We start from the raw sequence: 27,912 nt of genomic DNA on the forward strand, positions 1-27,912 counted from the left end.
TTTACTGGTACACAAATGGGCAATTCCTTCCCCCAAAATAATATATGTGCTTGAAAACAACAAATTAAAACCAAGTGTTCAGTTGGAAACTGGCCCCATCACTTGCTGCACCCACATCATTACGGGCCCCACGTTTTCGAAACACTGGTGTTTAATGGATAAGGAGGAAGATGTCGGCAATCATTAGCAGATACACTCTGTGCCTTCTTGAACAAATTTTTGAGAAGGGATCCCTATCAAACAAGCTCCCAATTTAGTCATCACAAAAAATAGAGGTGGGAAGAATGCCTTTCAGTGTTCTCTCACTCAATGGATGTGGCGCCATATTGTTATTTAATGACAGGACCAGCCAGGTTCATCTATTGCCATACAAGTGTGTCAGCAATGATAATATATGCCAGATATTTTCTGAAAAATCTCCCTTGATCATGGGCCTGTGAAGCCGTGTGGTCAAAGGCATAGAGTTTGGTCTTAGAGTGGGGGAGAGCTAAATGCCATCCCACCCCTGACATAGGAACTGGCTGGGATTCAAACCCATTTCTGGGTACGGCAATGGACCTGGAGTCAGGACCAAATTCAAATAGGCCTTAGCAGCTCTTTTTGTGGTGGCAAGAAACTGGAAATTGATGGATGCCCATTGATTGAGGAATAGCTGACTGAGTTGGGGTATTTGAATATTATTGTTCTACGAGAAATGATGAGCAGACTGATTTCAGAAAATCCTGGAAAGACTTATACAAACTTGTACTGAGTGAAATGAGCAGACCGGGAGAACACTGTACACAGTAACAGCAAGATCAGCTAAGACAGAGTTAGCTCTTCTCAGTAATGAGGTGATCCAAGACAATTCCAATAGACTTGGAATAAAAAATGCCATTGCCATCCAGAGAAAGAATACAGATCAAAACATAATGCTATTTTCACTTTTTTGGTTGTTTTTTTCTTTCTTGTGGTTTTTCCCTTTTGTTTTGATTTTCCTTTCACAACATGACTAACATGGAAATATGTTTTAAAAGACTGTACATATATAAGCTATATCTCGCTTGCTGTCTTGGGGAGGAGGGAGGAAAGGAAGGGAGGAAGAAAAAAATTTGGAACTCAAAATCTTACAAAAGTAAATGTTGAAAATAATCTTTCCATGTAACTGGAAAAGATAAAATACTATTAAGAAAAAAAATTTTTTTAAAGAAATAACTAAATTGGCCCCAGACACTTAACTAGCTGGTGAATCTGGAATAGGTGAAATCCTATTTGCTTCCTCTGTAAAATGAGTTGGAGAAGCAAATGGAAAACCATTCCAGGATCTTTGCCAAGACAACCCCAAATGGGGTCACAAAGAGTCAGACGCAACTGAAAAATGACTTAATAGTCAGACCACAAGCAAGTTACTTAACCTTGACTTAACTAAACTTAACAGTGTTCCTAGAAATTCTCTGAGGCTCTTTAGATACACTAGGAGAGAAAGCTTCCACTTGGGTAGTTTCCTAAAATACTGAAATAATAGGTGCTCTGCTTATGTGTATGTGTACATAATTTAATTTACTGATACAACATGGGAATATGCATCAACATATCTATGGACATATTTGCACATATATATGTATAAATAGGTACACACATGTTTGGATATTTTGTATTTGTAGAAAGATACAAATTTCTATGATTTTAACTGCATGAATCAGTTGGGGAATGGCTGAATAAGTTAGGGTCTATGAATGTTATGGAATATTATTGTTCTATAAGAAACAATCAGCAGGATGATGTCAGAGAAGCCTGGAGAAACTTACATGAACTGATGCTGAGTGAAGTGAGCAGAACCAAGAGACCATTGTATACAGCAACAGCAAAATTATGGGATGATCAATTTTGATGGATGTGGCGCTTTTCAACGATGAGATGATTCAGGCTAATTTCAATAGACTAGTACTGGAGAAAGCCTTCTGCATCCAGAAAGAGGACTGTGGGAACTGAATGCAGATCACAACATAGCATTTTTACTTTATTGTTGTGTTTTCTTTGTCATTTCTTCCTTTTTGATCTGATTTTTCTTGTGCAGTATGAGAATTGTGGAAATATAGTAGAACTGCATATGTCTAACATATAGTGGATTACTTATTATCCAGGGGAAGGAGTGGAGGGAAGGGAAGGAGAAAAAATTAGAACACAAGGTTTTTCAAGGGTGAATGCTGAAAACTCTCTTGGCATATATTTTGAAAATAAAAAGCTGTTATTAAAAAAATTTAAAACAAACATATCCCAATTTGACACTTTTTTATATAAGAAAAATTCCTATTTTCCTCAGTGAAGTTCAATTTGTCTAGAACTGGGGTTCTGTGCCTTTTGGGGAGTCATGAACCCATTGGGAGGCTGGTAAAATCTATCCATCTCTTCTCAGAATAATGTTTGGCTTGTCTGCATTAAGAATTGAAGGAAAAGATAACCTTTAGTTGGAGGTTAGTGAAAATAAGAAGGTTTTGTTTTGTTTTTCCCTCCTCCCCATCTAAGCACAGATCTCCACTGATGTCTATCTGTGACTTCCAGGTTAAGAACTCCTGGTCTATGAAAAACCTGAGCTAGGAAAGGAATAACTTCCCTTTTTTTTCTCTTGGAACAACAACTACCAGCCAATGCTCCCCTAGTTCCAGTGTAACACATTTACCCAGTTTAGATGGGGACCACAGTACATGTAAGTAACTAACATTTATATATTATCTACAATGACACAAAGTATTTTCCAGGAATTACCTCACCTGAGCTTCCCAACAACCCTATGAGGTAGGAGCAATAAACTGAGGCTCAGAGAAGTGATCGTCCACCATCAGAATCATGGGGTTTGACTCCAATTCCATTTAGAATAGTATTAATGAGTCACGCCTCTTTTCTGAGCTAAACTCAAGGATGGATCAGAGAATTTAGAGCTGGAGAGCATCTCTGGAGGAAGAAACAAGAGGAAGGGGAGATGAGGAAAGAGGCTTATTCCAAACCACAGAAGCAATAAGCAACAGAGCTGGATTCTGAACTCACATTCCCTGATTTTAGATCCAGGCTGCTCTCTGTCTGACACAAAATTTCTCCCCACATTTCTACGCTGCCATGTCTGAAGACACTCTGGGATTTAAAGGTTTAAAAGCTAGATGCCCTCCACTCCGTTTTAAATCTATGATCCTACTTTAAAAAATTCATTAACTAGTAAGAAAACACCAGAAAACTTCTAAGAACTGAACAAGATTTTATTCAACACTATCTCAACTGATTTGAGATTTTTGCTGATTTTACTCATGAATAAAATATGAAAGGACACTACAAAAAAGAATAGGTGCTATGTGCTTGCAAAATAAAATCCACAAGCTGCAATAAAGATGAACTGATCAGCTGCACTTAGAAGAGAATTCTAGTAAAAATTGAATCCTGCCCCCAAAACAGGGGAAGATCATTTTATAAATTCCAGAAATTACCCCACAGAAATTGTGAATTGGGCAATATTTCTTTATGGATAAGCAGCCCATCCAGAAATAAGTGATAAGGCTTAGTAGCTTGATTAGTCTGTGTTTTAATATTTAATAATATTATTATATATTAATTTACTCTATATGGGGGGGGGTCATTGTAAAGGACTGAACAGTTCAATCAAGAGCTGAAATTTCTTTCTTCAAGTGAAGGGCAGCTTTTAAAAGGATATGTTTATGAAAGAAACAATAGAGATCTGTTATACTATTGCCAAACTCTAACACAGTAAATTGTGAGCTTTCACTTCGATTTGGAAAGAACAGCCAGTAGGCCCTGAGAGCATTTCAGAAACATTGTCAAATGGAACTGGAAAATGCAGCATGAGGAAAGTGATCTGTCTGCTACTGAGATGTTGTCAACTTTAGGCACTAAGAGTAGCACATTCTAAGGGTATCTGGGAAGGGGCAACAGGAGTGTTTAGTAGTATAGTATAAAATAGTAGCATAAGGGAGAGTATGGGGGGGGAGAAGGAAGGAAGGAGCAAAAAGGAAAGAAAAAAGCAAGAAAGGTAGGAAAAAGAAAGAACAGGAAAAGGAAAAAGGGAAAGAAGGAGAGAGAGAAAGAAAGAAAGAAAAAGAAGGAAAGAGAGAGAGAAAAGAGAGAAAGAAAGAGAAAGGGAGAGAAAAAAGAGAAAAAAGAAAGAAAGAAAAAGAGAGAAAGGAAGAGAGAAAAAAGAAAGAGAAAGAAAGAAAGAGAAAGAGAACTACAGGAAGGAAGGGAGGGAGGGAAGAAGGAAGAAGGGAAGGAGAAGGAAGGAAAAAAGAAAAATAATTGTATCTAGTCAGTACTCAAGAGTGAGTTCTCCATTTGCAGTATAGCAAAAGAGAGAAGAAGTGGTTATACCAAAAGCCAAATCCTATTTCTCCAACTTTTTATTAGATCTAATAATCATGAGAGTCAGGTTATTATTGGAGAATGGAAGAGGAGGGAAAGGCAACAAAGAAAACATATACAAAAACAGCTCACTTCTTTCCAATTAAAGCCTACTTTCACAGACAGCCGTGAGTGCAGCTGCAAGGGTCTTTTTTAGAGTCCAAGGGATGGGCTGACTATGTAGTTGCCTTAGAGACCTCTGCATTGTGGGATGGGATTGCTTGGCTGGAGAAAAGCGTGCCTTGAATACAGTGGGAGAATCACTGCTGATTCAGAGACACTGATAACTGATAGCTGAGGCACCCCAGAATTCAGGTTGCTGGGTATGTTGTAAACAGGATTCTGTCAGGACAGGGCCCTTTAGCTCTATGGGGATGATGTTATGTTCTTTTGCTCTATCTCCCATATTTTATATTCTTTTGCTCTTTCTAGCTCCCATAGTCTATGTTTTTTGTTTTTGTTTTTGCTCTTTCTAGCTCCTATATTCTAGGTTCTTTTGCTCTTTCTAGGTCTCATATTCTAGGTTCTGTTGCTCTTTCTAGATCCCACATTCTAGATTCTTTTCTTCTTTCTAACTCCCATACTCTAGGTTCTTTTGCTCTATCTCCCATATTTTATGTTCTTTTGCTCTTTCAAGCTCCTATATTCTTTTTTTTAATGCTGTTTCTAGCTCCCATAATCAGGGTTTTTTGGTTCTTTCTAGCTCCCATAATCTAGGTTCTGTTGCTCTTTCTAAGCTCCCATAATCTAGATTCTTTTGTTCTTTCTAGCTCCCATAATCTAGGTTCTATTGCTCTTTCTTGTTCCCATATTCTAGATTCTTTTGCTTTTACTAGCTCCCATATTCTATGATTTTTTTCTTTTTTTTTTTTCTGTTTGTAGCGCCCATATTCTATGTTCTTTTGCTTTTTCTAGCTCCCATAATCTAGGTTCTGTTGCTCTTTCGAAGCTCCTACATTCTAGATTCTTTTGCTCTTTCTAGTTCCCATATCCAGGGTTTTTGTTCTTCCTAAGCTCCCATATTCTAGATTCTTTTGCTCTTTCTAGCTCCCATATCCAGGGTTTTGGGTTCTTCCTAAGTTCCCATATTCTAGATTCTTTTGCTCTTTCTAGCTCCCGTATCCAGGGTTTTTTGCTCTTTCTAGCTCTTATATGTAGGAGTTTTTTTTTTTTTTTTTTTTGCTCTTTCTAGCTCCCAGATGTCATCAGTGACCAGGTCCTGTCAATTTTACCTCTTAATAATTCTTGAATATGAGGGGCTCTCCTTTATTCCCATTTTTATCACCCATGTAGGGACATTCATTCCCACTTTACTGAAATACTACAAAGGCCTCTTAAAATTTCTCACTAAAGTGAGTAGAACCAGAACACTGTGCACAACAACAGCAAGATTATGCAATGATCAGTTCTGGTGGACGTGGCCCTTTTCAATAGCGAGGTGATTCAGGCCAGTTCCAAGATCTTGCCACGGAGAGAGCCATTTGTACCCAGAGAGAGGACTGTGGGGACTGAGTGTGGGTCACAACATAGCACTTTTAACTTTTTGTTATTGTTTGCTTGCTTGCAATTTGTTTTCTTTCTCATTTTTTTCCTTTTTGACGGTCCTGTGCAGCATGACAATTGTGGAAATATGTATAGAAGAGCTGCACATGTTTAACATATATTGGATTACATGCCATTTCAGGGGAGGAAGGAAGGAAGAAAAAATTTGGAACACAAGTTTTTGCAAGGGTGAATGTTGAAAATTATCTCTGCGTATGTTTTGAAAATAAAAAGCTTTAAGAAAAAAATTTCTCACTCTACTTTTTCCTTTCAATAGGTCTTAGAATAATTGATTATACTCCTAGGCACAATCATATCAGGTCTTCCCTATTGCCTCCAAAACCAAGATCAAACTCTCAGGCTGGCCATTTTTAACTTGGAACTACCTGGCCCTCCCAGTCACTTCCTAAATTAACCCCCAAATGTGCATTTTCCCACCTTCATCCTTTTGCCTAAACCTTTGTCCCTCAGACTGAAATTTCCTCCCTCCCCCAAGACCTTTAAAACCTAACAAATTCTACCTTCACAAAATTTTACTTGACAACGAGAGCTTCCTTCAGGTAGATTCTCTGTAACCTGTCATATACTTCTCTTGTAATTCTGTCAATTATATTTGTCCCTTTGATCTATGTCCTGGATGGGGAGCTACTTGAGTGACTGGCTATCTCCCCAACGTCCAACATGGCACTCTACACAGAGGAGACTTGTTTTCCCCATTACTTGGGGGTGCTGTATCCAATCCATAACTACTCCGTACCCACACGAAAAGCCCTTTCCTGATGAGATATCACCCATGTGCCCACCCACGGAGCTCTGAGATGCTGACACATATTCAAGGGCTTCAGATAATGCCTTCAGATTCCTGGGGAATAAGGTTCACTTTCTTTTTTACAAGTGGATGTTTAGGAGAGGAAAAAGGCGGGGTGGGGGTGGGGGGGATAAAACAAAAAGTCCTTAGAAATAACTGACAACTTGGACAGGGAAAAAACAGCTGCATCCACTTTAGGTAGTAACCCGGGCGAGTTTATGGGTTTGGATGAAATGGTACATTACCATTTGTCTATCCATTCTCCATGGTTTACTGGAAAAATACCAGTCGTTTCCCATTACCTCCCCTCCTTGGGAGTGGGAATAAGAAGAATGCAATCCCCAGCCTCACCCCCATACAAAGAATGGAGAACTGGTGATCTCTTTATTTAGGGAGGAAAGTATTAATTGTCCATCTACTAACATTCACAGATTTTCAGAGAGCTGGATCTGGAATCAGGGTGATCTTAGTTCAAATTCTGTCTGAGATGATTACTAACTGCAATTCTGAGAAAGTCCCTGAAATTTTGCCTGCCTCAGTTTCCTTACCTGCAAAATGGGGATAAAAACATCACCCACCTCCTGAGGTTACTATAATCACCTAACGAGATAATATTTAATTTTGTTGTATGTTTTAATATTGTTATTATTATTATATGCTGTTATTGTTTACATAAGTTTGGATTATTATTATTATGTTGTGATAATGATTTATAATACTAAGGTCATCAAGGGAAATATTTGATTTTATAGAGAAGAAAACTGAGTCCTGAAAGGTGACATGAAGTGCCCCAAACACATAAGTAGCAAGACTGGGGCTCCCTAAAGGCAGGCTTCTAAGAGTACTCCCCATGTGGGTGTGCCATCTTTGCACCTTCCCCCAACAGAAAGATACAGAGCTCTTCTTTCAGAGTAATGTCAGTTAAGAGAAAAAGGTCTTGGCTGCCCATAAATATTTCGCACTGACATCTTTACTCTCCTTTAGGGATTTGAATGCCTTCAGGGAAGAGATAAAACTCGGCTTCCCCTTGAGACTTCTCGGGGTTATTATATCATCTCCTGGAATGGGCTCAGCAGCTTCCTTGGAGACTGATGAGAGGTGGAAAGGGAGCAGCGCGGAGGGGGAGAGATTGCATCTTGTTCTTGGAGAAAAGCTTCATCTTCAGCTGGGACAGACTGAGCCATTAGTCCCGCTCTCTCTTCTCTGATAGAGAGAGGGGAAGGGATTTATGTCTTTCCCTACCAGCTAAGCTTTTCTCAGGAGCACAGACTTGGGGCTGCAAGTCCTGCCCATGATACAGGTGAGGAAACTGAGGCTCACAACGAGAGACTTGTCTAAGGGACCCAAGGGCGCAGGTAGGGCCCTACCCAGTTCCTGGGTCCTTCCCCCGATCACGCTCTGCTTGGGCCAGTCTATCTGGACTCGGGACCCTGCCTGTTCCTTCAGCTGCACGAGCCAGAGCTCCCGGAGCTCGGCGACGGATTGCAGGAAGCACTCTTTGTCCGGCAGACGGCTCCCGGAACCTCTGCCAGGTCTCGCCCTCTCCGGATTCCTATTTGCATGAGAACGGTCTGTCGGCCATTTTACGAAGCCGAATGAATCCCAGGCTTGGCAGAGACGGCCAGACCTGAGTGACTGACCCCCGAAGGCCACAGTTCTATTCAAACCCCAAACTACTCTGATGCTTTTGGACGGGTCAACAGACAGGGAGAAAACCGCCAGCGCCAGGACTGACTGACCAAGAAATGAAAAAGGAAGGCCGTGTAGGACGGTCACAAGTAAATGATTGGTCAAAAACTGATGTTAACAACTCGACTCCTCGGAGAAGATCCCCCCAGCCCCAGTGTCATGTCGGCCTCAGGGAGGACCCTGGGCAAAATCTAGAGCTACAAGGGACCTTATGGGCCACCGGCCCTAACTCACATGTTTTAATGATGAGGAAATGAGGATATGGCAAGAATAAGGGGTCATCTGTCAGAAGCAGGGCTGGAAGGGACTGACAGACCCGCAGTGCTCAGTGTCTAGAATGCTAGACCTGAGTTTGAATTCTGTCCCCTGTTGTGGGCAAGGGACCTGGTAGGACTGGGACATATGAGCACTTCCTCCCCATCCCCCAACCCTAAATGAGATTTTGTGAATCCCTCGGATGCCAGGGGACAGAATGAGTCAACTTTGCTCCCCTGCAGGCTGATCTGGGGTCCAGCTATGGGCCCTTGGGCCCTTGTCAGGTCAACCCTAGGACTGAGTGCAGGATTCTTAAGAATGGAGAATTTCCTTCTCCATCATCTGTTGGGTCCTGCCTAGGACTACGGTGAGAATCTCTGATAAAAGTGGGAACGGATCACTGATCTGTACATGGCTCTCCAAGGGAACATGGTGACTTAGTTTTAAAAAATAATGTCACATTCTGATGGACGTGGCTCTTCTCACCAGGGACGTGATTCAGGCCAGTTCCAAGTCTTATAATGGAAAGAGCCATCTGCACCCAGAGAGAGACTGTGGGCACTGAGTGTGGATCCCAACACAGCATTTTCACTTGTTTTTTTTTTTTTTTTTTTTGGTTGTTTGCTTGTTTTTTGTTTCTTTCCTATTTTTTTTCCTTTTTTAATTTGATTTTTCTTGTGCAGCAAGATAAATGTGAAAATATGTAAAGAAGAATTGCACATGTTTAACCTATACTGGATTATTTGCCATCTAGGGGAGGAAATAGAGGGGAGGGAGGGAGAAAAAAATTTTGGTTCACAAGGTTTCACAGGGGTGAATGTTGAAAACTATGTATATATTTTGAAAATAAAAAGCTTTATAAAAAAGTAATGTCATTTATGTCTTATTGTATTTCTAAATATTTTGTTAAACATTTCCCTATTACATGTTAATGTAATTGGGGGCACTTAGGAGTATAGCAGGTGGGCCATGGGTTTAACATCCCTTATCTAGGAGACTGCTTTTTATCTGGGGGGGAGGGGAACCTGAACATGTTTTTCTTAAAGGGATTGTTCATTTGAACTCTCAAGCACTGAGTGATAGAGGGTACTAGAACTGCATCAGAAGAGAAGTCACTTAGACTCTCAGCTGCAATGTCCTCATCTGTAAAATATAGGGATAATAGTACCCACCACACAAGCTTAAGTCAAGGATCAAATAAGATAACATAAGCCAAATGCTCTGGAATCCTCTAAGTGATATGTAAATACTGGCTATTATTATCATTAGCCATCTTTGTATCTCTGGTACTTAATTAAACTTGGGTAGATTTGTCCATTTAAAAAAAAAATCTCCTTATAGAATGAGCTCCTTGAAGGCAGGATTTTGTTTTGTTTATTTGTTTGTGTTTTGGTCTTCTGATCTTTAGGTCCGGTATTGGACACATAGGAGATGCTTACTAAATACTTTTTAAAACTAAATTAAGAGGACGCTAAAAGCAGATCGTCTCCAGATGAGGCCCCAAAGGGTGAGATGAATTGGTCCCCATCTCCCAAGGCTCTCTTGGAAGAATTCTAAAAGGATCTTAAAAGAAAGAAGAAAAATGGAGAAAGGAAATGGGAACTTTGCAAAACGGTTTAGAAAAGGAAACACAAATATTATCTGAAGAGAATTCCTTACAAAATAGATTTAGTGAAATGGAAAAACCATATAATTCCTTACAAATAGATTTGACAAAATGGAAAGAGAAAACTGCTCTTTGAAAAACAGAATTTGTGAAATGGAAAAAAAAAATCATAGAACAAAACAACTCATTTAAAAATCCGACTGGCCAAACACAAAAAGAACTAAAAAAGGTAACTGAAGAAAATGATTCATTAAAAATTAGAATTGAGCAAATGAAAATGAATGACTCCAAAGAAACTCAAGAATCAGTTAAACAAAATCAAAACAATGAAGAAAAAAAAAAGAAAATGTAAAAAATTTAATTAAACTCAACTGAATTGAAAGCCTCAGAAGATTACATCTAAAAACCACACTTAATATGTTTGAGAGAAAATAAAATCACTATGAATTCAAAAAATTCAAAAAATTAAATTATATGTACATCTATGTATATACACATATATATGGAAAGAGAGTCAGATAAGATTCTGAGAGAGAGAGAATGAGTGAGGCATTTTGGGATACTGGACAGAGAGCCTGGTCAAAATCAAGGAAATTTGGGATCAAGGTCTGCCTTTAAGATACAAGTATTGTGAGATTCTATATAAATCACTTAACTTCAAAGTGTCCTATACAGCTCTCTAAGACAATAAATTGAAGATCAGAGGCTGATCTGTTTTCATCCAGAAAGTGCCTTCACTGAAATTCCCCTATACCAATAAAATCACAGATCTGGACAAAAAAAATTAAATTTTAAACTTAAAACCACATGTAAGTGTAAATTTTTCTACTTATTAGCAAGCAATTCAGCATAATTTATATAGGCCATGGAGTATATGTGTGTATGTGTAGATATATTTATGTCTACACACATGTATGCACTTACACATGTATATTTCACATAAAGCATGTTTCAGAATTTAAAGCTCTAGAGAAATGTCAGCTAAAAATATGTGGATGAAGGAGACAGTAGGATGAGAAGAGGAACAGTGGGACACGTGATTTGGGTATCTCACAATTCACAGAAGTGCTGAAGCTTAGGAAATGAAAAGCATTCTCTGGGACAGAGGGTCTATCTAGTGGGGTAATCATTGAATCACAAATTTCAGATTACAGGAGACCTGTCGAGAATGATCCCTTCCTCTGATGGAGGAGGGAACTAAGGCACAGGGAAGCTTGTTGGGGTCACAGGGGCAGTGGGCGTGGAAAGGGAGATTCAAACTCAGGGCCTCTGACTCCAGATTTCTCCTGAGAGTTCACCATAACTCATTTTTTTCCAGCTCTCTTCAGTGTTCTTCCAACCAGGAAAGGCATGGAGAGGGAGAAACAAAAATACTGAGAGCCATCAAAGGAAGAAAAGAAGACAGGAATTAGCTCAGTCAGGGAAGCTGGAAAGGGATTATTTAAAAATATATTGGGGTTGCTCAGTCACTTGATGAGAGCCAACTTGCATTAACAAGCTTCTTTCAGCCTTTTCTCCAAAAGTAGAGAAAAAATTGAAAATAAATAAAAGTAGTATTGTTTTTAGAACTATCCAACAAGCTTCCTCCAACCTTTTCTCCAAAAATAGATAACAAATTAAAAATAAATAAAAGTAGTATTGTTTTTAGAACTATCCAACAAGCTTCCTTCAGCCTTTTCTCCAAAAGCAGAGAAAAAATTAAAAATAAATAAAAGTAGTATTGTTTTTAGAATTATCCAACAAGCTTCCTTCAACCTTTTCTCCAAAAGCAGAGAAAAAATTAAAAATAAATAAAAGTAGTATTGTTTTTAGAACTATCCAACAAGTTTCCTCCAACCTTTTCTCCAAAAGTAGAGAAAAAATTAAAAATAAATAAAAGTAGTATTGTTTTTAGAACTATCCAACAAGCTTCCTCCAACCTTTTCTCCAAAAGTAGACAAAAATAAAAATAAATAAAAGTAATATTGTTTTTAGAACTATCCAATAAGCTTCCTCCAGCCTTTTTTCCAATTAAAAATAAATAAAAATAGTATTGTTTTTAGAACTATCCAACAAGCTTCCTTCAACCTTTTCTCCAAAAGTAGGGAAAAAATTAAAAATAAATAAAAATAGTATTGTTTTTAGAACTATCCAACAAGCTGCCTTCAACCTTTTCTCCAAAAGTAGAGAAAAAATTAAAAATAAATAAAAGTAATATTGTTTTTGGAACTGTCCAAGAGGACCAACACAGAGAATATATCTTCCTTCCCCTGAAGAACGACGGAACGACAATAGTAGAGCACACAAATCACTAGGTCTAAAGTTAGAGCACCAATATGTTGGATGGTTCCTCTCCGTGGGAGAACCTGGACCAGAATCCCACAGCATGCATGAGGCGCACCACGACATCAGGGGAGCAGACATCCCCGAGGACCCTGACCCATCTAAGTAATGGAGGAGTTCATCTATCTTGATGAAACTCAATATTCAGTTTCTCAATAGAGACATGGGGACTGAACCCACAATGTCGCTGACACAAGGAATTCCCTTGTGGAAAAGTTCCCTCCACTCCTTCTGCCATGTGCATTAGTGGGGAGGTCCCTGGAACCCCGAGAAACGAAGAGCTTTATCCCAAGGAAGGCTTCAGTTTGGGTGAATGGAGTTAACATGATGGCAACAGAAAGCAAAATTTAAAGCAAAAACCTTAAAGGGCTTCGTTTTTTTCAAGTCATCGGTGAACAAAGTGGTGAGTTCAGCACCAATATCTCTGCCAAAGTCACAGCTTCCAACCCAGGTTCTGAAAGTTTCTGATTGAGGGCCTCAGGCATCCTGGGCAAGAATGCCATTCTCCAGCTGTCACATGTGGGGAGCTGGAAACGACCTTTGGGGTCATTGAGTCCAACAGCCCTATTTTACAGATGGGGAAACTGAGGTCGGGGGTATAAGTGCCTTGTTCATATTTATAAACTGAGTCAGGAGGCTGGGCAGAGGCCAAAACTCTCTCCCCTGACTCCTAGAGCCCAATGCTTCTCTCTCTTGATTTTTTGTAGAGCTAGTTTTTTCCTTTTTTTTTTTTTTTTGGAGAAGGGGAAGGATGGTATCCAGTAAATAAAGGAAAAGGAAATATCATTCCTCTGTTCAAAATTATGCATGGGCTCCCTAATGCCTTCCACTCAGTAAGTACAAGGTGAAAAAGGCTTAAGGGAAAGAAAGTCTCTCTTTAAAATTGCTTTCCTTGGCATCCCTAGTGTTAGCCCAGTTTCAGGTTTTTAGTAATAAATGCTTGTTGATGACTCCCTAAGAAGGCTCCTAAGGTTGCCTTGGAAGGCAGTGATCCCCCTGTCTCTGGGGGCATCCAAGAGAGCCCTCAGGACCCCTTGCTGGAGAACTGCAGGGGGACTCGCTTTTAGGTCCAGGTTGGCCCAGATGCTGCTCAAGTCCCCTCCAGCTTGGAGGACTGGCAGGTCTCCAGGCCAACGGCTGGAGAGCTCAGCATTCTGCCGAGGTCTCTAGTTGGGGAAGTTTCTGGGCTGGAGGCGCAGCTGGGGGCTTCGGGCCCAGGCAGCGGGCTCGCCCCGGGCTAAACTCACCATTTTCTGGCTGGTCCTTGATGTCGGCTTCACTTGGCTGGCTGGGACTTTCAGATTGACTCGAGTCTGAAAAACAGAAAAAGACAGCCAAAAATTACAGGGTCTGCTGTGGAAGGAGGCTCGGAGGCGCCAGACGTCCTCGCAAGGGTTGAGAGAGCGAAGCGGGAGCGGGGAGGCGAGAACCGGACCACTGAGGGCCCGGGGCCCGCCCGACAGGATGCAGAACGGGCTCCCGGGCCAAGGGGCCGAGCCCAGAGCTCCCGGGGTCCGCTCCCCCAGCGCCTCCGCTCGGTATTTACACGCTGAAGTCTGGGGAAGACTTCATCCTTCATGACACCCATCTGAGGCTTGATTCACAGCATAATAAAATGTCAAAACATATTTTGAAGCTGGTATATAAAAGCAATCAAACAACAGTAACAAGTTCTGGTGGGTTTTTTTAAATCTCTGCAGTAAGGCTGTACAAATTGAGACGAACGCTCGCACCCCATCAAAAGTGACGGGGTGCACGCTGGCTTGGAGCAATGGGCTAAGCCACGGGGACCCTTCCCAACAAGCACAAAATGCTATTTTATAGGTTAAATTATCAAATATTAAAATGTTTGGGAAAGTTGGGAGGGGAGCCGTGAGGGAGAGGGAGAAAGAATCCCCCACTTGGGCTTGTTTTGCACCTTCAAAAAATACCATCATTTATAAAAGTAATTCGTTGTCTACATCACTATAATAACAAATTAAAATACTTTCCTGGGCCTCAGTTTTCCCATCTAGAACAGGAGGGAGTTAAACTAAATGAACTCTGAGATGTTTCCTAACTAAAAATCTAAAAAGCTTAGGACCCTCTTCTGGAGGGTACTGTGGAATTGAAATGTTGAATGATTCTAGCCCCAGACTTGCAATCTCATGGTTTTTCTGTGTTAAAAAAAAGAGGGTTTAACTGGGGGGGGGGGCAATGAGGGGAAAAGAGAAAAGGGGGCCATGATGGCAAAAGTAAAAAAATAAAATCATTAAAATGTTAAATATAATAGAACTTCTTCAATTCAACATTTTAGTAGCATTTTGGTACATGGGTTGTAAGGCTCAAATGAGACAATATCTATTAAGCACTTAGCATAGTATCTAACACTTTATAAATTTTAGTTATTATTATTATTATTCACCCTAAACCAGAAAACACCTAATTTCTAATGACAGAGTTTTAAAATCAAGTCAATTTCCAAAGGCCAAAAGAAAGCCCGGGTGGGTGTTTGTTGGGCGGCATTCCTAAGTGATTATGCTTACTGGGGAGGGGAGACATCAGACAAAAAAGTGGAGGATTCTGCTTCTAAAGCAATTCACAGAAATCTCCCTAAAGAAGGACATCTGTGGATAGCCTCCAACCCAACTTCACCTCGACTTCCCCAGGTTGAGAATTCACCGGTCTGAAATTTTGACCAGATTTCTGTAAGAAGTCAAGGCAAGATCAAAGGTCGTGAGCCTTCTCTGTGATTAAATGGAAAATCTTATGTCTATTGAGAAGAATTATTACATCTTTCTTCTTTTTCTTTGAGGTATTAATAACCCAGAAAGAATCAGCACTACCAGTGACCCTGGGTCAAGCAATGCTAATTTATTGCTTTAGAAAGGCTCCCTCCTTTTAAGCAAATGAGGATTTTAATTATAGGAAAGTACTATAAAGAAAATGCATATTTTAAATATTCAGATTTTAAAAAATATCTATAACCTGGTGACTCTATAGATTAGCTACCCAGAAAATGCCTTAGAGAATGATTCCGTACCCATTCAAAGGTCTAAGGAACAGGAGGCGAGAAAATTGAAATGGGGATTTAAGCCTGGCAAAGTCATACTTTTAATCATCTGGCAACAGTTTTTGTAGCACAAATAAAAATAAAAGCTCTAAATGTCAAAAAAAAAAAACAACTTTAAAAAAGAAATCGCATACAATTACTTATCAAAAAGAACAGAAAGTCCTCACCAAAAATTGGAGAAGTGGGAAAAAGATGCCAAAAGCTTTTATATAGGAATCATATTTTAAATGTCAATTACAGAAATTTGCACAGGCTTAGCAGACTGCCGGGGAGGTGAAAATCATTGTTCTTAGAGGAAATTGTGTACTTTTGTCACGATAAGTGATAAATCAATCTTCTAAAAAAAATAATAATTCAATGTATTTCAGTGAATGGACAAAACGTTCCTTATTTCTGTCTTAGAAAGGGCTAGTTAAACTGTTGGCACCTCTAACTAAGCTAAAAGGAAAAGATAATATAGTTCTTTTTTTCCAGAAAGAGAAGGTTGCTCCCGCCCCCTTGCCAACCTCAATCATGTCACCGGAGGCGAACATCGTGTTTAATCCATAGGACTATTTTCTTTAGAAATCTGACTCTTTCAACTCTGGTGACTCCGGGGTTTTGGAGAGAAGTTGAGCCCGTATTTTAGTTTCTAAGCTTGGTATCTTTAGTTTTCACCAGTTTCCATACACAGACAATTTAAGAAAAATACAATTTTTGGTCCCATTGGCTTTATAGTAAGTGTGTGGGTTTCCTGAGGGAGCTAACAAAATTAAAAAAGGAAAGATGCTAGTGAACCTAAACACACACAAACATACACACACACACACACACACACACACACACACACACACACACACCCCCTCACACGCTAAATGGTTCGGAATCTGAAAGTAGTATTCTTTGTTCTTTTGCATTTAACCTTTACGTTTGCTTTTCTCCTCTCCCTCTGTAGAAATGAAACAGGGATTTGGGACAAGGAACGCGATGAAAGGTAGCTAGATGTGTTTAGGGAATGAATTTTTAAAAACACAAAAACTTCTCCACTCCACAGTGAGGAGATGGGGAGGGGGGAATTGGTATGCAAGGGGACCAAGTCTGTTTCTGAAAGGCTCAGCAATAAACACTGCAGAAGGCATCTCCCTGGCCATATTTTCACAAATAGAATTTTATTTCTCAAGTTGCATTTGAAAGCTGCAGATCCTGTCATCTGGGAGTGAGCTACCTTAAAATGGACTAGTCATCCCTTTTAACTTTAGTTATCATGGGATATGAGCAGCCTGGAGGGTCTGGTCACTGCTCTCCCCCTCCCTCATTTTCCTGACATATCTTTCTGACTCCAAGAGAACCTTTGAGTCCTACCGAGACTCCCTAGTTGGGCGTTCCGGATAGAGACTGCTCTGATATTACAAAGGGTCACTAATGCTTCTGAGTGTGTAGCTGAACAGGTGACTGGCCAGAGGTATAAATTAATTTCTATCCATACATAATTTATACAAATGAAAGATCTCCTTCTTAAGTGTTTGCATTCAATCAATAATATCACTCTTGGAGCAGAGAAGGTTAACAATTCATTTGCTCCTTTGTTCTCGATAGTTGATGAAGACTTTTCATAACTGAAAAGTACATTTCATAATTGACTCCTTTTTTTTTGTTTCACTTCATAATATTGCCAACCGAATTTCACCACATATAATAATGAAAGAAAAAAGAGTCAAAGAGAACCGTATTTTGGAGTCCCTCTTGGATCCAGAGGCCGGCAGCACCAGCAGCAGCTGGGAGTTGCCCTGCTGCCTTAGGCTGGCTTTGGTTGAAAGCCAAAGATTTTGAATATTATGATGAAGCGAATGTTATTAAGGAGTATATTTAAATGATTTCAGATGGACTTGGAAACATTATTGTGAGGAAGTGCATTAGAGTTATCAATTTTTCTTTTTCATCTGGGGATCAGCTTTTTGTTTAAGGAAGCTTAGACTTCAACATAACCTTGAAAAGTAATGTTTCTTTTGGTTTTTAAAAAATGTATGAGCAGAAATTTAAACCTAAAATAGACAAGGTTAGCATATAGGAGGCTGGGATCAGACCGCTTAATTGAACTAGCATCCATCTATCTCTGCACTTTTATGGCGCCTACGGCCACATTGCCAGAGTGCTCAGACAAAGATATTTCACTATCGACAAAAATCACTGGGGAAAGGAATAAAAGAAATACTAATGCGTCAAGTAGCAGCCTCCGCTTCCAAAAAGCTGGTTCTTTGTGGGAGCATCAGAAACTCCTAACTTAATTCCTGACTCGTCCCCATGACCGGGTATTTCCTCGGCTCTCCGTCCCGTCTTCTGACGGTTCCTCTCTGAAGAGCTCACGTATAGTCCTTAACTTTGCACTGACAAATGAAGTGAGGTAACCCGTTTAGGACTGATCTGTCCCGAATGGAGACTTTCCATTATGTGTTTTATGTTCCTCCAGACAAAGCACAGAGAACCACGAGCCTTTTACCTGTTGGGCCAACTTTCTAAAACTCACTGGGTAGCAGAACATGAATAAAAGGGGAATGGGTATTTAAATCTTTTTGTTCCAGACCGTCACTGAAGTTGGACCTCATTACCTTAGTGCCCAGTGCACTAGGGAGAACATCCCTTGGAGGCTAAGCTCTGGAAAGTCCTACTAAGGGAGAAAGGCTTCAAGCCTGAATCTAGCCTACATGAGTCCAGAGGAGGTGATGATGACTGTGATGAAGATGACAATTTTGCCCATGGTAATGGAATCTGAGCAGGGATGAAAGGTGTGATGGAAAAAAACAACGCTGTATTTAGAATCAGAAAATTCAGAAATCAGAATTTTAGGCTCTCAAACCCTGCTCCTGCCGCCCTGAGACAATCCTCTTAAATCTCTCTTGACCTCAGTTTCCTTCCTTATAAAATGAAGAAACGTGACTGTTGAGCTCTTCTTTAAGTTATAAAGCTTCTGCTTCTAAAAACATACATAAGATACTGAATGGAGCCCGTGTGGGTGGAGAAAGTTCTAGTCATGTCAATGAAATCATGAATATTTTTAGAATATTCTAGGATATTCCTAATATCCTAAGTATATGCCTTAAAAACACAGGCTTATATTCTGTAGAAACGGTCATCAGCGATCTGTGTTGGTTATATTATTATGGAGGCTAAGTGGATTTTAAGGCTAATCCACTCAGGAGGAGAATTGAGAATGGAGAGAAAAACCATGTAGTATGGAGTCAATATTATTGATCCGCACCTGGGAGGTACCCCTACAGAGGAGATTCTAGGACACAGAGAGAGAGAGCCCAGGGCCAGCATGTCGGATGATGGATGGGTCTTTGCATGGTAGCAGTAGGATACGGAGCAAGAAAGGTCTTACATCTGCTGTTCACTAATTGCGTCACCTGGAGCAAGATTTAAATATTTCCAAGTCTCAGTTTCCTTTTCTGTAAAAGGGAGGTATAAAAACCTGAGAAATAATAGTAGCCCACCAATAATAGCCTTACAGGAATGTCATGAGGGTCTTCTGCACAACCAGAGCTTTCGAGAGGGCAGAAATCATATGCACACACTAATAAATTTATACATACATACAAACATATACATATTTATATATAAATATATATATATAATTTATAATATATTATATAAATATGGTATGTATACACATTATACATATGCAAGGAAATATATTCCAAAAGTAAATGTATTCCATGTATGATATATATACATATATATATATATATATGTGTATGTTTGTGCATATAAACTTTTGATACGATGAACTGGATCCCTCTGAGAGGTTTACATAAGACACAGACAAAAATTCATACTGGATGGGCCAATCACCACAGGCTTAAAATCTCGGGGCACTAGGTGGCGCCGTAGTGGATCAAGCACCAGCCCTGGAGTCAGAGGAATTGAATTCATAGCCAGCTCAGATACCTGACACTTACTAGCTGTGTAACCTGGGCAGGACACTTAACGCCAACTGCCTCGCAAAACCCCCAAACAGAAATAACTGAAATCTATGTTGTTAGAGGGAATGCCCACATTAATACAATCTCATATACATCAAAATCTCAGAGTACTGAAATATTCTAAATAATAATAAAATTAGCTCTTTAATTTCACTTTTTTCATTTATATCAGGTGAGAAAATTCTCCCTACAATCCTGATCGGTTCCTGCCACTTGCAGTCTCAGAGAGTTGTGTGGGCACTGAAGGTAACCCTTGAACCCAGCATTTCCTGACTCTGAAACGCTCTTTCTCCACTGACCCTTCATCTCTCTTATTGATCACAGTAATATCATAACTGAACAAAAAGGGTAGAGAGAGGGAGCTGCCACAGTAGTCTGCCCCTCGACAGGATACCATGAACACTCATTGTAAGATGCTCAAGTTTGGAAATAAGAACAAGATGAGAAAGTGAGGGTAATGCTCTCTCCCCTGCGAGCTGCCCCTCAGCAAAACAAACAAGAAAACAAAGATTATATTGACTTGATGTTACTATTGGGGAGGTACAGGGGCAGGTAGGAGGAGAAATATGCCAGGAAAATGGAGATTTTCCCTCCACTCCTGACATCTAATGGTTTCAAGTACACGTTTCACCCATCTGAGTTTCAACTTCCCCATAGTATGATGCTTATAGAAAAGCTGGATTTATTGTCATGACAGAAACTCAAATTTACGGAGTGCATTATATAATACCAATGATGTGCTATTCATGCATTTTTATGAACGCCGCATGTGGCTATCATTGCCACCCCAATTTAACAGAAGAAACAAAACTACAGAGGGCTTAACTTATTTGCCTGTGAATATATACGACTTTAAATGTAACTAAGAATAAGTTTTGAAAAGGAAACTGTATATTTAAAGATTTTTTAAGTAGTATTCTTTGTCACTCATTTAGAAAAAAGAGAGGAAAGAAGGAAGGAAGGAAGGAAAGAACAAAGGAAGGAAGGAAGGAAGAAGGAAGGCAGGATAAAGGAAGGGAGGAAGAGAGAGAAAAAAGGAAGAAAGGAAGAGAAAGAAAGGAAAGAAAGAAAAAGAAAGAAAGAGCAAGAGAGAAGGAAAGAAAGAAGGAACAAAGGAAGAAAGAAAGGAAAGAAAGAAAAAGAAAGAAAGAGCAAGAGAGAAGGAAAGAAGGAACAAAGGAAGAAAGAAATAAATGTCCAACAACAAGTATGTAGCTGAATAAATTGCAGCATGTTTATTTAGTGAAATGTTGGTGAAATTAAGCTCAACAAGTATGAGAAATAGAAAGAAACTGGGAAAGAACTTTATGTAATAATACAAAGACAAAGAAATAGAACCAGAAGAGGATATTACTTACTAACTATGGCCACAGAAGAAGAGAAGGAAAAGACAGAAAATTCTGATAGGGAAACAGAGGAGATAGCATAAATAGTATTAAAATATTTTTTGGGGAAACAAGTGACTAGTTGTGTTAGTGAAAGAAGGTTCTGTTGTTTGTACTGATGTTCCACGTTGTTTTTAATAAAACTGCATCCTGGACCATTGCCAGCTGTCCTGACTTTTGTCCTGCCATTGCACTTTGATGACTCTGGAGGACAGAGTGAGGCTGAGGACTTTTGCAGTTCTGTCTCACTTAAATCCAATTCACAGTCAAGATATTATCCTTGATGTCATTGGGCCCCTTCAAAAATGAAGTTGAAATTCTGACTACAAGTCTAATGTTTTTGCCAACATCTAAAATGTTGTTCCACATTTAAGAGCAATAAATCTGAAATTGTAAAAACTACAGAACATCCACGGATAAGAAAGAAGATGGTCTGAGGATCCATCAAAGGTACTGGGTTGATTAGCCTGAAAAATATGCAATGGAAAAGAAACACTGGATTTGGAGCCAGAGGGTGGGGGTTTGAATCTGGCTCTGTTATTTACTAGCTGAGTGGTCTTGCACCAGACACTTCCTCTCTTCGGACCTTAGTTTCCTCATCTATAAAATGAAGGGATCTGACTCAATGATCTCTAAAATCTTTTCTGGATTCAATTCTATGACTGTACAAATTAAAAAAAAAACCCTAAGTTACTCTGTGACAATATGATACAAAATATTCTATCACATGCAAGGTTATAAAGAAATAAAAAAAGAGGACTTAATAAAGTTTTTTTTTTAAGAGCTTCAAAAATACGATATGCAGCTATCTTTCTTGTGTGACTTAAGTAGGGAGCTGCTACTTTAGACAGAACTGAGTCACAGAATATCTTGAGGTCTCTTTTGGGTTCACCATTTTAGAATTTGAAAAGCAATGATGACAAATGAATATTTTGAAGTTCAAGACTGATCTGTAATGATCATCCCTTTTACCCAACATTTTGCTGCAGAACAAAAATTCTAAAATCTCTTAAATGATCAGGATGGTCTACTTATGCTCAACAGCCAAACAAATAAATATTTGCAGGAATATTTTTCTATAATTACTATATGAAATTCAGGAACTGTTTTTATTTTTTACGGTATCCCCATGGCCTCGATGACAAAAATATTTAAAAATGTTGCACAATCCTTAAATCTCTTTTTTAAAGTCTCAAAAGTTTATCTATCTGTGTGTAGAGGTCATAGGCAAAGTCCAAACTTAGGACAGTGTAAGCATTAACCAGCCAATTTCCATATTAACCAGACAGTTCTGATGAAGAAAGAACAGAATGCAACATGATCACTAAGTCGGCATCATTAAAAAGCAGCAATTATTAGCACTTGGAGTGTACGGGTAATATCTTTCTAAATCCAGTAAGTGAGCAAAACTCTTTGTTTTAATGCAAAAGGTTTAGCATTAACCATTGGAATTTAACCATGATTAAATGAGGTCATGTAAATAAAGCAATCTGCCCATCTTAAAAGCACTCCATATATCAAATATTTCAGCTAGTAGTATTACTAACCAGGTTTTTTTTTTTTTAAACACAATTCAGCAAGAAACTTAATTTACAAATGCTGTTAAATTATGAAGTGATTATTTTTGCTAACTCTCCGAATCCCTTCCAATTGGAACTCCCCTCACTGATACGTTTTAAATCACTGAATGATTTTTTTTTTAAGGGAAGGGACACAAGTCCACTGTCTCAATAAAGAAGTAACCGACTTTGAATGTGAATTCCATTTATATACTAATAATCTTAAAATTTTAGCAACCACAGTAGGCTTTAGATCACGCCAGTGGAGGATTCTTGAGATGGCCCTCATGTATCTAATATTGTCGGGGCTAAGTCGGGGAGGAAAGAGGAGGAGAATGAAAAAAGGAGAGAGCCATGAGTTGGAGGGATGGAACAGAACCTCGGCGGCTGCCCACTCTCATCTGGATTCAGATGGAAAGAGGGGGCTATACCCATGTGGCCAGTGACTTGGAAGAGCTCCATCAGACCACCCAGAGAGTGGCCAGCTGCTGTTCAGGAGACACCCCTTCAACTCTCCTGTCTGACATTTTCAGGATAGTCTTCACATCATTACACAGCTCAAGTGACTGTTCTCTTTCTCAAAACTTTTTTTTTTCTTTTTTTGCAAATGCTTTTCTCAGAAAGAATTTGCAAAAATATTACTCTTGTAGAAATTTGGCGAGGCGGGTTTTTTCCCCCTTTTTTCTTTCTTTTTCTTCTTCTTTTTTTTTTTTTTTTGGCATTCCCAGTTTCAGTCCCATCTGTTTAGTCGGGACTCTGTCTGATAAAACTGTTTAGGTTGGAGAGTGAGTCAATAGTTCTACCACCTAATCATAAACGTGTTGGATTTGTTTGTTTTTGTTTATCTGTTTGTATGAGAACAAAGAAATACTGGAAAATGAGGCATAAAAAAAAGCAAGTTGTGCATTAAATAAAGCAGCTTAACCTACTGATGTCCCCAAGTATTCTGGATTTTGATACATTAAAAATCACAACTCAGATTCAAAACCCTTGAAAAGGGTTTCAGTGTCCCACAGCTAGGTCTCTCAAGGAGAAATAACTTCACAGTGAAATAGAGGGGAAAAGCATTCTGAAGGAGTCACGTTTGGTTAGGAGAGATTCCCTGACGCCATTTTCCTTTTGTAAAACTAAAGTTTTCAACACAGGAAAACAACCGAACTTTGAAAAATAAAAGTACTAATAATCATGACTTTTAATACACTGTCACTAAAGCATGTATCTCTCCTCTGGGTAGAGGTGGTGGACAACAGAAGCAGAAAGGCATAAGACATTGTCAGCCATGGCCAGTGAGCTGATTTCCCCCCCACCGTATTTTGTGGCAAGGGAGGTGGAGTATTTGGGAAATTACAGCAAGGTAAAAAGAGGAATATCAACAGAATATTCAGAATATCATATATCTATTCATATACAAATACAATACATATATTATGTATTTATCTATATCTGTATGTATATAAATACAAAGATTTTTTAGACTAAGGGGTTCCTGAACTTTTTTATTAATGACATTTTAAAAAAATGACATTGTATTTCACTATATTTGGTATTCTTTGTAATTCTATGTGTTTTATGCATTTAAAAATATTGTTCTAAGTAGGGATGCAGAGAATTAACCAGACTTTCAAAGAAGCTAATAATACAAAAAAAGTTAAAAATCTTTAAATCTATAAATATGTATTATACATATATGTATATACATATAATATGGATTTTCTTTTTTGACATGGGTCTGTGATTGAAATAGACTGAAACACTCGGATAAGAGTCTGAAAGATGAAGGAGGTTGTTTATCTCTATTTTAAGAAATAACAGCCTGAGATGCCTTGGGAGAGAACTGGACTGAGCTGAAACCAAAAGCACTGGCTCAGCCCTGCTGCACCATCTAGCCAGAGGCCTATCTGTGGCAGATTAGCCTCCAGATAGCAAATTACTTAATACCCCAGGAACCTCTTATTCCTTTCCCCCTTACACAAAATTAAATGTATATTATGGGTTGTGATGGGAAAGGCAGTTTAGTATAGTAATGACATGTATGAATATAGAAAAGTTCATTTCTCTTTGGGGCTTTCAGGTTTTTAAAAGCAGTCCATTAATGAGTCAAAAGGCAATTAATACAGAAGGAGGCAGGGAAGCACGAGCTAGTCTAAACAATTTTTTTTCACATGTCTAGAATTCTGGGAGAATTTCTTTTTTAAATAAAAAGCAAATTACCCACATGATTGGAAACTGGGTCTGCAAGTTGAGTGTGGACTTTCCCAGTCACCATACCTTGTGTTTTATACTCAATGCTCATTTACATAACTGCTCATCCAGACAAATTTTCTTTTTTTCTTTTTAAATCAATCCAGACCTATGGCCAATATGCTCGACTCTTCAATACACAAATAAAGATTCTGGTGTAAAATCCCAGCAAAGAAGGTCTTTTTTTTTTTTTTTTAATTTGTTTTGTTTTGTTTCGTTTTAAGAAGAAGGTTCTTAATTCTCCAATACTGGGAAAGAGATTATCACTGATAATGGAAATGGAAATTACAGCTCGCTGTTGTTTATTCCAGACAGACACTTGTGTGTTAAGTCTGTTTATCAGGCAACACTTTGTCTAAGCCAGGAAGTAGTCATCCTTTGTAACAAGATGTATGCAAATGATTTTCCCATCAGCCTCTGCAACAAGACTGTGGCCCACACAAAAAAAATCCTTGTTACTTGACCAGTAAGAAGCTACCTCAAAAGTAGACTAGCCCCTGAGCACAGCCAGCCAGGGCGATGCTGGTGCGTTTCAATGAGCTCCAACCATGTGCTCGCAGTCTGTTGCTTTTTATTCCAAGCCCATTTTGTGTATTACATCTGCTTTTCAGGCAAGACTTTGTCTAAGTCAGCCGGGGCTTTAGAACCTGAGCAGAAAAAAGAAGCCCCCGGAATAACCCGGGTCAGAAGAGCTCCAAGCCCCCCGGGACTGGCTCCAAGTCTAAGATCCACTTTTAAAAATCCGCGAGAACGGGGAGGACCATCAGCCTCCACTTTCGGAGCCATCAATCTCTGCTCCTTGTCAGTTTCGAGGCTGTCATTCTAGAATCCTGGGACAAAGTTTGGGATTTCTGCCCACGCCATGGAAGGGCCCATAGATGTTCGTGAAAAGCCCTTTATCTTTTGGGTTCCTGGCTATCAAATAAATACAGGAAGCTCGATCAAAGAAACAGTTATTGGATCGACTTCGACCTCCAATGTCATATATTGGAGGCTACGTCCGATGTCATATCCTCCAGTTTTATAGGGTTAATTTCTAGGAGTTATTGTGTGATTTAAAGGAAAAAAACTTATAATGAACTACTTTCCTGCCCCCTGTAAACATGAATACACTTAGCTTCATTTTTTTCCCCTTTCTCTTTAAAAAAAAAAAAATTTCCAAAGGGCTTGAAAATCCTCCCCAAAGGAATCCTATTGGTTCAGCCCCTGTCTTCCTAGACAAAATAAACACTTTAGGACTTTCCTTGTTTGTATTCTCCTCAGTGGTGGTGTATGCATCAGCAGCTAAAAACAAAGAAACTTTTTAGCAGCTCAGACAAAATGCAGAAGCTTTCCCAAACAACTGAAGCAAAGGGGTGGGGGGAGCCCAGGGAGGAGGCGACTGGGGGTGGGGAAGCATTCAGAAAGTCTGACAGTCCATTCAATATAGGGATGATGGCTAAAATGCATCCAGGGTCCCCTTGCTAATTAAATATGCATTGGCACAGTTCTGATCGATGCGAGCCACGGATCAAATGACACACCTGCAAAATCTTGAGCCCCAAGCTCCCAGGGAAAAAGAAAAAAAAAGGGAAAAAGCGGCCTTGTCTCCTTATCTTTTGTTTTCAAAGGCTCTCCATTTCTGTGCTTAGATATCTAATTTAATTCTCTCACCCCTCAGCAAACTGGATTAGGGAAGTCAATACGGCCTTTGTGCATCCCAGGAACACACAGCTTTCCTTTGATTCAATTTAGCCGTGACCTTTAGACAAAGATAATGACGGGCTCCAAGAAAGGGGAAGGCTTTAAGGAAGACCCCAGAAAGAGGGCTCCCCAGGGGAAGCACAGGACGAGACAGCAAGGTGGCACGGAGAGACAGAACTGCCTGCCCTTAAAGGGAGATAGAGGAAAAAGGGGAGTGAGGCGGTTTACCAAATGATGTCTAATTATTAAAAAAAAAAAAAAGGGACAGAGGTTCTCTTGGAAAGGTGGGGGACCAGGGGTGTGCAATGGCGCATACATCATCATACCTGATAATAACGTCTGCTGGTTTTGCTTAACTTTTTTTCTTTGCTACAAATAAGGGAGGGTGCTTTTGTGGAGGGGCCATGTCCCAAATGGCTGTGATATAAAGGCAAAAATATAAAATATAAAACATGAAAACAAGGATTGAATGAATGAAATGGGGCAGTCCATTTGTATGCTGTAACCTTAAGTACTGAGGGCCATAGAGAAAAGTGGTAGGTGTGAGCAGGTTCCTGCACTTCCCAACAGAAGGAGAAATGTAGAAAGGAGGACAACAAAGAAATCTATGATCAAAAGGGAATTTGGACCAGGTACCTAGATAGAAGGAAAAAAAAAGGAATGGACTGAGCCTTTTTCCACAGTGATAAGAGAGTTCACAGACCCACTGAATGGCCTTGCTCTGGTTATCTGGTGGGCAGCCCCCCAGGTGGCTGGATGCTTGTGGCTCCCAGAAGAATCCCGCTAAACTACTAATAAGCAATCGTTTGCCTTCCACAAGCCACAAGAGCGAGATCCCAGATCCTTGAGAGAAGCAGAATATACCAAAGCATAGAGTCGTAGGAGAGAGCTTAACGGCGAACGGAACACCAGTTCTTAGCCTAAATCACAGGTCAGTGAAGGAGGAGCCGGCGCGTGGTTCGGATTTTGGAGGACCACGGGAGGGATCGGGCCCTGCCCCTCCTTTCTCCTCCCCAGGCCGTGTTCCCACATGCAGCCTTAGGGGTTTATGTTCCTGAAGCAAAAGCTGACCAGTCAGGCTCCTGCTCGAATAACCATGATGGCAGATCTCAGATTGAGAGATGAGAGCAATCATTGAGTTCAACCCTTTCCCTCCATAGAAAGAAAGCCGAGACTGTGACTTGGGCAAGCTCATACAGAAAGTAGCAGAGACAGAATGTGAGTTTGCCTCCTTTAACTCCAGATAGGAAACTCTTTCCAACTGTATCATATTCACTTTCCCCTCTACAATGGCTTTCAATGGGTTAACAATGGACCTGCCAATGATGGAAAGCTGCAGAATCTGGGCAAATCAGAATTCTATCCCTGCCTTTGACTGAAAAAGAAAAATGATCTATGACTGTCATGGTGGCTACCCCAAGAACCAAAGTA

The 27,912-nt window shown here is 39.6% G+C and overlaps 1 protein-coding gene across 7 annotated transcripts in view; it reads right to left on the reverse strand.

Moving 5' to 3' along the window:
• NFIA (nuclear factor I A) overlaps nucleotides 1-27,912 on the reverse strand; it is a 435,311-nt gene that overhangs the window by 184,187 nt on the left and 223,212 nt on the right. For all 7 annotated transcript variants that reach the window (XM_051999550.1, XM_051999555.1, XM_051999553.1 and 4 more), the window contains exon 3: nucleotides 13,850-13,915. In XM_051999550.1, coding sequence (XP_051855510.1) covers nucleotides 13,850-13,915 — 66 coding nt within the window. The remainder of the gene's footprint in view (nucleotides 1-13,849; nucleotides 13,916-27,912) is intronic.

The sequence above is a fragment of the Antechinus flavipes genome, chromosome 4 (genome assembly GCF_016432865.1).
Source record: "Antechinus flavipes isolate AdamAnt ecotype Samford, QLD, Australia chromosome 4, AdamAnt_v2, whole genome shotgun sequence".
Taxonomy (NCBI): domain Eukaryota; kingdom Metazoa; phylum Chordata; class Mammalia; order Dasyuromorphia; family Dasyuridae; genus Antechinus; species Antechinus flavipes.